Genomic DNA, 11,068 nt, shown 5'->3' on the forward strand with positions numbered 1-11,068 from the left:
GCCCGACGCGCGCTCGGTGGGCGGGGCGGCGGGAGCGGCTGAGGGCTGCGGTGAGCAGGGGCGTGAGGGGGCCCGGAGGTGGGGAAGGGCGGACGGCTCAGGGCTGGGGAGTTCATGGTCCCGGGGCTGCGGCGTTCCGGGCCCGGAGGTTGAGGGGGGCCTGGGCTGAGTGGGTCCCAGGACCGGAGCTGGGGGGGACTCCCGGGCCCTGGGGGAAGTTCAAGGCCCCGGAATATGGGGGTCTTCTTAGGCCATAGGGCTGAGGGGAGTCCCGAGGGCTGAGGAGGGGTTCCCGGGCCCCGGCAGTGGAAGCGGGTCTCGGGGCTAGGGGAAGTCGCAGGCCCCGGGAATGGGAAGGTCCCGGGACTGAGGGGTCCTAGGCACCGGGGCTGAGACAGAGGTGCTGCCCGGGAAAAACAGGTTTTCCGGCACATACGGGGCTCAGGATGCCGTGTTCTTCTGGCTTCTCCATCCCCGAGTCCCGCGGTAACACGGTGACTTCACCCCTGTGGAATAAACCCGCGGCTCTGGGGCTCCATCGCGGCGCTCAGAGGAAGGAGGGATCCCGCCGGCGCTCTGGGCCGAGGGGCCCTGCAGGGAGTGTTTTGGGGAGCTCTCACACTGTGCGAGGAGTTAGGTTTGGAATAGTTTTATTGCTGGGTGCGGGATCGCCGGCGGCGCAGCCCGGGCTTTGTGAGTTATTGCCGTGTGTTAGTTAGAGCTTATGGCAAACGACTTTCTCTTAATAGAGGCTCTTTAAAGCTTTAACTCCGCTGAATGGCCCTAGCTGTGTTTGATGTGCAGTTTGCGTCGGAAAACCTTTAGGGTGAATAAACTTTAGAGTTAATGAACTGCTCAGAGCATAGAAATGCCTGATGTTTATCACGACCTGATTTATGTGTTCTGTACTTGCCTGTAGTTTAATGAGCTGCTTGGGAAAGATGGTAAATCTGACTGTTTTTAGTGGGGTCTAGGGGGGGTGGGCAGGTCAAACCAGGCAGGATTTTTGGAGGTTTCTTCTCTAGAACCCTCATTGCCAGCTCGGGCTTGACTTAAAGGCCTGGCTTCTCTTTAATTCCTTTATTCAGCTGTTGACCATTTTCCCCCTCCTGGCTTTTTTTGGCGCAGTCTGAGATGCATTTCCTGAGGTCGCTATGTGTAAGCATTGCAGGGCATGACTGCCAGGAGGGAAATTGTGTGCAGCACAAAGTTATGATCTTTATTATGTTTCTTTCTCGTGTTTAGAACACAGCCCAGCTGAGAAATACTTCCCTGTCTTCTCTGTGACCTCTTGACCTGCAAACTGGGAGCAAACACGCTACAGGTGAGGATGGTGTTGCTGAGTGCTGGGCCGTGCAACTCACTGCTCTCAAGTGCTTTAACTCTGATGAATTAATCATTTGGTTGATTGTTACCCTTAATATACCCTGTGTGGAATTATTCTTGTCCTGAAGCGTTCCCTTGGGCCTTGTCTTAAAGCTGTAGGAGAATGAGTTGCCTTTTGGCAGTGTGCAAAGTTCTGCTGACTTCCCTGGTGCAGGTGCTTGGGCACAATGAGCCCTGGAAGAAGTTTGTCTGCCTGTAGCTTTCTGTCAACCCAGCCTCAGTTGTGCCACTTTCGTAAAATGTAAAAAAAACCCCAACACCAAAAAACCTTAAGTGCTCACTAAAAATGTGTTTGAACATAGGGAGGTATAAAAAAAAGCCCCAACAAACAGACAACCAAAGCTAATAAAAAATGCTTAAACTATGTATTTGTCCATCTGGAGCAGCAGAGCATTTAATAGCTTCCCAGTGCCAGAGGGCAGGGATGGATGGGATATTGGGAAGGAATTGTTCCCTGGCAGGGTGGGCAGGCCCTGGCACAGGGTGCCCAGAGCAGCTGGGGCTGCCCCTGGATCCCTGGCAGTGTCCAAGGCCAGGCTGGACACTGGGGCTTGGAGCAGCCTGGGGCAGTGGAAGGTGTTTACAGTGACTCTTAAGCTCATGTAACCCCTCTTTATTTCCTTGTGAAAGTGGCTTGTTCTCCCAATGACCCATTTTCTGCAGAAACTTTTGTGATATTCCCTAATGCTTCCTGAACTAAAGAAGCTGAAATCCCATGCCCTGGAGGAAAAAGAATGATGTGCCTTGACTCCATCATTACTGTCTGCCTGCTGGGGACCCTCTGGAATGCCCTCTGTGTCTCTGGTGTCTGTGTCACTTCTCCGTGCAGGTTCCTGTTGCACCTCCCGGGTTCCTGGGTAAGCTCCCAGCAGAGTTTGAGGAGAGATGGTCCCATTGTCCTCAGGCTGCTTAACAGAACAAACTGCAAGACTTGCAAATCATTTGAAGTCTGGGCAGGGCTTTGAAGTAGCATCGCAGAAGTGTTACATTTTTCAGGTGATAATTGAGGGAGCCATCAGCATGTTTAGATCTGGAATGTGGAAATAACCATTTTGGTTTTCTTGAGCAAAGTAAGTTCTGCATCATATTAAGTTTATTATAAAAACACATTCTTTCATGCTGTTCCAGTTGCTGCAGTAACACTTCCTGAAGTGAGCTGGGATATCGAAATACTTGGTTTTTTCTTCCCAAGTTCCCAGTTGACATATTGGGGCCCAATATTTTAACACAGCTCAGTGCAGTGGGGCTGAGGATGCTTGTGTACAACAATAAAAATAACCTTAATTATATTTATTCCAGGTGCTTTGTTTTCCTGTTGGGACGTTGCAAGGGTGTCAGTGAAAAAGTGTCTTGGTGTAGATGTGGCTTTGGGTGGGACGATGTTGTCTGGGATAATTTAGCAGGGAACAGTTACCCAGGGTGGTGTACACCTTTGAGATGAATATTGCCTTTCTTTTTTAAACTGAATTTTTTTAGGAAAAGTGTGGTGCAAATGGTGTGGCTCCCTCTTAAACACAGAATCATGGAAAGGCCATTAACAATCATCCAGTTCTACCCATTGCCATGGGCAGGGACACCTTCCACTGTCCCAGGCTGCTCCAAGCCCCAATGTCCAACCTGGCCTTGGACACTGCCAGGGATCCAGGGGCAGCCCCAGCTGCTCTGGGCACCCTGTGCCAGGGCCTGCCCACCCTCCCAGGGAACAATCCCTTCCCAATATCCCATCCATCCCTGCCCTCTGGCACTGGGAAGCCACTCCCCCTTGTCCTTTTGCTCCGTGTCCTTGTCCAGAACCATTCTCCAACTCTTTCGTTAGTACTGGAAGGCTGAGGATGAATATTTATCTTTAGGGTGATGCGTTTGACACTTCAAGTAAAAAATACATGGACTTGTAGCAGAAAGTGAGTAGAGCCTGAGGCACTTTGTCTCCCTAAGCACACACCATCCGAAGCCTGTGGCAGCCTCACCTCTTAGTTTTAGATATAAGATACTTCAAAACAGGAAAAATAGACTGTTAGATCATGAATTGTTTTACTGTGGCTTCTGTGGACTTTCCTGAAAAGTCTTCGGGTAGTAAATTCTGGGTTATGTTTGTCTGCTGCCCTGTCTGTGAGTGCATGGCTTTTTTTTTTCCCCCCAGGCAAACCTGCTATGGTGTTTGCTTCCATGCATTCTGGATTTAACCTCTCTTGAGAGTAGCTTTTAATTGCAGTCCCACCATGTGAAAAGCTCCTTTTCTGTGGATGTGGGGCAGGACAAGGTTGGAAGAACCAGAAGCACTGATGGTTGTAACTGGGAATTTTGTGCTGGGACTGGCACAAGGGTTGGGTTGGGGCTTTTTTCTGTGTCTCCAGGGTCACTCAAGCTAAAATTCGTAGTTGTTTCTCTTACTTTAGCTCTGTGAAGTGAAATCTGAGATCCTCGTGTAGACAAAAAGAAAGAAGGTCGTGGTTTGAGACAAGCAAAGTTGCAGCTGACCTGTGCCTGAAACCTGAGCGCTGGGAATCTGTGTGGCTCCAGAACTGGTAGCCTGTCCGTGGTGCAGACAAAGCTGCTGTGTCAGCCCCAGTGACTGTGTGGACCAGTTGTGTTCTGTACCACCACCTGAATTCCTGTGTTTTCATTCGTTTGGTGCAAACTTCCCATCTCTGGCATTTTTGCTTCAGGAGCTAGAAGAGCAGTGGGATTTTTGTCACAAAAATCTCAGTTGTGATACAGACAGGTACCTAAGGTGTGCTGCTTGCCTGCCCACTTGGATGGAAAATGCTGAACCCGAGCTCCTCGGGCTGTGTTCTAAAAGCACTAGCCTGGCTTATCCATGTTCTTTTCTTCTCTCTGAAGTTCAAGCTAATCCAACAATGTGTTGCTGAAAAAGCAACTGCTGTGATTCAGACTTGCTTTTCGTTTTTTGGGGGAAAGCAATGCTGTAATCTTCTCCTGAATTCCCAAACAATCTCCATCTGGTAGGTGAAACACAGGTGCTGTGAATTTTTTTGTTTCGGTAAGTTTTTTTAATTTAAAATTTCTTTGGATAGAAAATAAAGCCACCAAAGTGTGGCTCTTTGAGCAGGAAGAAGCATTTTCTAAAGGAGCACGTGGCCGTAGGTGATGTTTCTGTTTAAAAGTCAACTTCAGCCAAGGAGAAATTACCACATGGTGATATTCAGGTTCTTGGGGGGTTCACAAATCTTTTTCCTCCTTGTCACAGAGAAATTCAGACTTCACCGTATCAAATTCTGAGACAATCCACTGCCTGTCTCCCTTCACAAAACCTTTGTCTCTTTCTGGAGCTGGAATTATATCTCCAGGTAACTCAAGCCTGCCAAACTGTCACCTTGTCAGCCTAGAGAGGCTTTTGCTTTGTTCTCAGGTAACTTACATTTTTCTCTTCCAGAATTAATTTTTCATGTTTATTCATTAGGAGTTAATGCTGGTTTTCTTGGAGCCAGATGAGCCATAAACATTTCTTAAATTTGACTACTCTGAGATATTTTTGTTTGTTGTGAGGTGCATGCAGATGGGTGACTATTGGCTGGGAAAGGGCAGGAACTTCAAGGAGAGTGGAAAAGTGGAAAAGTTAGGAATTCTCAGGGAAGTCACTCCCCATAGATACAGATAGTGCAAGGCAAGTTAAATGGGTCAGGTCATTGGGCAGATGCATTCCCCCTGGCTGTAACTTTTTAGAGGAAAAGGTAAATGTGTTATGTTTCCTACCCCTCTGCCAACAGTTCTTTGATGATCCTTTGCTCCTCAGATTAGTGTGGAGATACCTCTGCTCTGGGGCACTGGCTCGTGGCTGGTTTGCAAAGGCAACCTGATTATTTGGGAATAGCAACTAGCAAAAGAAAATGTCACCTTGCTGATTAGGGTAGAAGTAGCTTGTGAAGCAGGATTGTTATCCTTAATAAAGGGTGAGAAGTTTTTTGGTTGGTTTTTGTTTTTTACAGCTAAGTTACCTCTGACATCTATGGAGGTGTTGCTAGGGAGTTTTTCATGGCTGGGGTTTGCTGTAATGTTTTCTAGATAGAAAAGCCCAAGGAATGTGCTGCATTTTGGGTGGAGGAAGGGAAGGGAAAGCTTTAACCAGGAAAAAGCAGCATTTGCCATTTGTTTCTGTGGAAGTTTATAGCTGCCTCTTAGAAACCTACAGTGCATTGCTGGAGTCTGACTGTCTGAAGTAGCAAGGAAATATTTTATCCTTGCTGGAGGTGCTATTTTCAGTGCTGCTGCAACAGATGGGACCAGTTTACTCTGTTTGGGTACATTCATTTTTCATTTGTGTCTCAAAAGCTGTTCTTCGTGGTGGTTGCGTCCATCCACACTCAGATCCTCTGGTGACTCAGCTTGCAGGTTAAATTTGGTGTTGCTCTTGAGTTTGCCAGATTTCTTCTGCCAGTTTAGTGGCACCAAAGTCTTTCCCCAGGATGTAAACACTCCTGTCTCCCTTTCAAGGGAAGCCCAAACCAGCTACTGTGCTACATCCTTATAAATAATCTAGTTGCAATTACTAAAAATGCTTTATTAAAGCTGAATCTAAAAGCTTGTGTGTGTCTTTGCAATGCAGCATCTTCTCTACTTAGCCCTGAAAATCAGTACAATTATTTGGCAGAATAAAGCAGCTCATGAGGTGAGGGATGTCACTGATCATCCCTGAAAGGAGGCTGAGCCACGGCCGGGTGTAGTTCCAGAGTTGTAGAGTTGGGAATTGGGCATTTTCAGGGCTGAGGATTTTAGGAAGAGGTGAAACTTTACTGCAATGACAGTTAAAAAGAAATTGCCAGGCTATGGCTTAGGTTTCTGCATTGATTGATGCTTGGTAGACTCTACATCAATTTGAATCGTGCTCTGAAACAAATGTGGTTCTTCTCTCCAGCAAAATTAATGTGATCAAATATTTCCCCAATCTCCTACCCGAGGAGAAATTACTTTTGGTGCTAGATTTCATTTTCCCCAAACTGATTTATGTGTCTTGGTAGGGTAATAGCTTCAATAAGATGTGTAATCCTTTATCTCGAAATTGCGCTGGGTAAGCTGAAAATTTGGAGGGGAAAAGAGCAGGAGCTGTTGGGTCTGTCTTGGAAGTGGGGAAGGAGTGGATCCAGACGTTTCATTAGCTGGAATGCACCTCCTGGCACCCTCTTAGGAGTTATTCTTATACACATTTCATGGAATAATAGAATGGTTTGGGTTGGAAAGGACCTCAAAGCCCATCCAGTTCCACCCCTCTGCCATGGGCAGGGACACCTCCCCCTATCCCAGGCTGCTCCAAGCCCCGATGTCCAAGCTGGCCTTGGACACTGCCAGGGATCCAGGGGCAGCCCCAGCTGCTCTGGGAAGGAGAAGTCATAACCAATTTTGGCAGGTTGATCCTATGAGATTTTCTTTCCCCCTGGTTTATGGATCTCCATGTTAATGGTGAAACTTCTCTCTTGATTGCTGCACCCTTTCCCTTGTGTATTGACTCTTCCTTCCCACTGGATTTGTTGTGCTTCTTTACCCATTTTAAATTTTCCTTCCCCTCTTCCCAATCCTCTCAAGAAGCCGGAGACAGGAGATCTGGGAGCTATTACCCTCATTCTTCTGCTGTTGGCTCTGGCTTCAATGAGCATGGCTGAGGGATAATTGACAGGGGCTGAGATGGGAACAGGTGAGGAATTTTGCTACAGCATCTGCTGGGTCAGGATGTCTTGATGTGCTCTGGCATCGTCAATCTTGGCTCTTTAATAAACACACAGCTCTAGAAAGCTCTTTGAGTTCTTAGTGACTCCATCTCAGCCCGTCCCTGCAGGAGTTTTTATGCCTAAATAGTGCCTCGTAAATGCATTTTTTTTTTTCAGAAGATCTTACTGCATATCAGTATATTTAAATTTACAGTTGACATTCTGCACTAATTCATGGGCTTACCATGTCCTAGGGAAATTGTTCAAATAAGAAGTGCCTGTGACCCCCTTCTCTGATAAAAACTTAAACACCCACTGGCTTATTAAATTACTGTTGTCCCTCTAACATGCTTGCCTTGCCGAGGCCAGTTTTGACACCAAAATGCTGCTTCAAATGTTTTATCTGCTCTGGATCCCCAAAAGGGCTACACAAAGTTCAGTGCTGGGGGGTACCCAGGTGTGGGGAGTCCCTTTCCCCCAGGCTGGGCTGCTTAGTGCTTTCAGTCTTGGAGCCATCAGCTAATTAGGGGGCTGGAAAAACAGGAGCAAGTCTTTTTGTTCTCTTCTTTTGGTATCTTAAATAGGATGCATGAGTTGAGATCTTCCAGTTCTTATCTGCACTGAAAAAATCCAGAGCTCTGGAAAGACGGGGGGAGAGGTGGACAGCTTGTCTCAATTTCCTTGGAGAACAGATTAGCAGACAGAGAGGATCACTGTTTGGGGAAATCAGACAGCCACATCAAGCCAGAAGGGATGTAACTGTTGAAATAATGTTGCATTTCTTCTTTCCAAGGGACTTGGATGGTCTCAGTTTGAATGGAGCCTGTTTTGTCTTGGGTTGGAAGTGGTGTTTTCCTAGTGGGTTTGAGTCTCTCAGTTGACTCTTCTGCTTAAAATAAACCAAACCTATGCATTGTGGCATAAATAAAAGTAGATGGGTCATTCTGTTCTGGAAAAAAGCTCCAACTATTTCTTCTGTCCAAGGATATTAATTCAACCTCTGACAGTAACTGTAGAGCTGTTCTGAGCAAGAATTTAAGGTAAGGCTGGCTTATCTCTTGGAAACAAAAATACAATCTGCAGATTCCTTGTAGCTGTAGTGCTACAACATCATAATAACTCCAAAATAATGAAAATAAGCAAACATAAAAGTTAAGTGGTTTTTCGTTTTTTTTTTTTCCTCTGGGCTACTTCATTGTATCCTATAAAAAATAATCTTTTATTGTAGTAAATCATTCAGGAATTGGGATTGTTTCTTATTGTAAGCTGTAATCACATCAGTTGATGGGAGTTTTATTCTTGATTTCAGTTTTATTCCTTGCCCTACTGCAGATTGTGGTGTTGAGCTTTTCATTGCTGCAAAGGACAAGATGCTTATTTTTAATCTTTCTAAAAGTGAGCATCAGCTTTCTCAAGTGATCTTGACTTCAGTGCCTGGAGTTTTTAACCAAATATACCAAATATCATGGCACTTTTGATTTAAAAAAAGAAAATTGTGAGAGATTGTGGAAATTGCAGATGGAAAACTCAGCTTCCAAAGGGATTTTTTTTAATTGCTCTGAGATAAGGATGCTCTTTATTTTGGGGCTGTTGTGAGAACTGGCTGCTTTCAGCTCTCTCAGGCAGTTGCTACCAAGTGAGCACTCTGGGTAAACATCCCAGCAGAATTGAGGATGGGGATTGCTGGGACAAAGCGGATAATTTAGTGTTTCTTAAGGCTCAGGCAGAGTAAACATTTATGCAGTGCTAAAGCCAACAATCAGAACTGTTGTAAAAAATCTCTTCAAGCTCCCAAGTAAACGCTCAATTTCATTTTGGCTGATTAAATGATACTGGCAATATTTCCCTTATCCAATACATGTTAGGAATATAAAGCTGTAATTAGGATGGGGAACCCAAGAAAGGGCAACCATAGCTTCTTGAGAAAAGTAACACGTGCAGTTTTTCCTCTGCATATGGAACAGAAATTCATCCCTGGAGATGAAATGGGAACATGGGGTTTGTGTAGAGTGGAAATAATTTTAAATTTGAAATCAGAGTTTGTTTTCATAACCATCTCATTGTTGTTTGGAGCTGGAGACGATTGGAGAACAGCGCCGGTAGCTGGCTGCATTCCATTAAATCTTGAATTTCAAACCTGTTTGTTTGAAAAGGCATAAACAAAGCCATAATGCTGATTTTAATGGGAGTACAGATAAATATCAAATGGATGCTCTTTGGATGGATTCACTGTGAGCACTGGAATTTGTGGTGTTTGCCCATAAACTGGGGTGGGGATGGACAGGCAGCCTGTGGCTTTGCCACCTCCACCACCTCTTGTGCTCCATCCCTCCTCCCTTGTCCCAGGACTGGGCAAAAGTCTTAACCTGATAGGAGAAAAACACTGTTAAGGGATTTGTTAATGATTTTTTGTTACTTGATTGTGCCAAGAAGTCTTCAGGTGCTTCTCCACCATCCCTTGCATTAAAAGATACCAGCCCCCAGAACTATCCGCTGAATATTTTGTGTGTCTTCCCTCCCTCTTCGTCTGTTCCCTTCCCAAATTCCACATCACCCCGTTGTGGAATCCTGACCTGCAGCAAATGGCACTGATAGATCCAGCTCTTTGCAGCGGGAATGGCCTAACACACCACCCACAGGAGAGGTGTTTGCACAAACCGGACCCGGGATGCTCGTTTTTGGAAGTTGTTTCACAGAACGGTGTGGTGGCATCCTGTGTTGCAGAAGCAAATAGGAGCCAGTAGATGTGACTTTATTTTTGTATTCTGTGGTTATTCGCTGCCTGGGAATATGTGAGTAGAATGGCAAGAATGGGGAATAAAAGGAAAAATTAGGCTGCTGCTCCTCTGTTCTGTGATTTTTTTGGGCATTCCTTTACCATTGTGTTCCCAATTTTAAGGCTGACCTTGTGATTGAAAAAATTGCATCTGCCTCAGAAATAAAACCTTTATTTCACAAGAAAATGCAGCAAATTTTCTTTTCAAAGGCAGCATGTGCCCTTTGCCTTCAATCCTGTGAGCCACCAAAATTGCTTTGCCTCCTGTAGCTGGTGTGTGATGAGGTGGTGTTTCTGTGGTTCCTTTTTCTCTGTTGTAATTAGGTTTAGATTTGTAGCTCTGCCTTCCCATTTGTCTCTGTTCCTCTGCACGTGTAGTGGGGTATGGATTGTATTTTGTAAGTTTTGACACTTTGAAACTTGCCCTGTACTTACAGTTGAATAGAAATGTTTTGTTCCAGGCTAGCTAAAAAAAGTGATTTAAGAACAGTAGGGTTTTCTTAAGGAAATTTAAAATGCCTGGGTTGGGTTTTATTTGATAGGTTTCCCTGTTATTTGGTTTAATTTGCCTCTTAAAATCCAGCTGTGGCTTTCCCTCTGGCCAAATGCCTCTTACTTGCTGTAGTTGCTTGTCAGATCTACCTGCCATCTTCCATGCCTTGGAAATTGAGAGGTAGGCTGCAAATATTTCATGCAATCACAGAATGGTTTGGGTTGCATGGGACCTTAAAGATCATCCAGCTCCAACCCCTTGCCATGGCCTGGGACACCTTCCTTCTAGAGCAGGTTGCTCCAAGACTCATCCAGCCTGGCCCCCTCCCCTTTGCAGGGATGGGGAGTCCACAGCCTCTGTAGGAAGGTGAGATTCCTTCTTGATGAGGGTTTTGGGGAAAGGCTGAGGAATTGGAATAACACTGGTAAGTAGTTGGATTTGACAGCCAGGTATGTGCCAGTACCTAACGCTTGCAGGTATTTAATCTGTTCATTAGGCAGATTATGTGCCTCTTTCACAACAGGTGATAAACACCCATGACAGTTATTCTGTGAAACTTTTCCTGTTTCGGAGCGGCAGCACCTGGAAGCTTTGGTTGTTTTCCTAAAGCAGTGTTCTCGTTTCCCAGGATGCTGCGGCTGCGGTTCCTGCCCGTGGCCGCGGGGCTGTCGGCGGTGTCGCGCCGTTACCACGGGACAGCCCCGCACCCCGGGACCCGGCCTAGGCTCGTGGTGGCGGCTTTCCTCGGGACCA

General features: G+C 45.9%; 1 protein-coding gene across 1 annotated transcript in view; it reads left to right on the forward strand.

Moving 5' to 3' along the window:
- Position 1: 1 nt before the first annotated feature.
- The window catches only part of MICU1 (mitochondrial calcium uptake 1), an 84,704-nt gene continuing 73,637 nt past the window's right edge, over positions 2–11,068 (forward strand). Inside the window, exons 1-3 of the mRNA XM_017736559.1 lie at positions 2–50; positions 1,246–1,324; positions 10,944–11,068. Coding sequence (XP_017592048.1) covers positions 10,945–11,068 — 124 coding nt within the window. The 5' untranslated portion in view covers positions 2–50; positions 1,246–1,324; position 10,944. The remainder of the gene's footprint in view (positions 51–1,245; positions 1,325–10,943) is intronic.

The sequence above is a fragment of the Corvus brachyrhynchos genome, unplaced genomic scaffold (assembly GCF_000691975.1).
Source record: "Corvus brachyrhynchos isolate BGI_N302 unplaced genomic scaffold, ASM69197v1 scaffold66, whole genome shotgun sequence".
Classification (NCBI taxonomy): Eukaryota; Metazoa; Chordata; class Aves; order Passeriformes; family Corvidae; genus Corvus; species Corvus brachyrhynchos.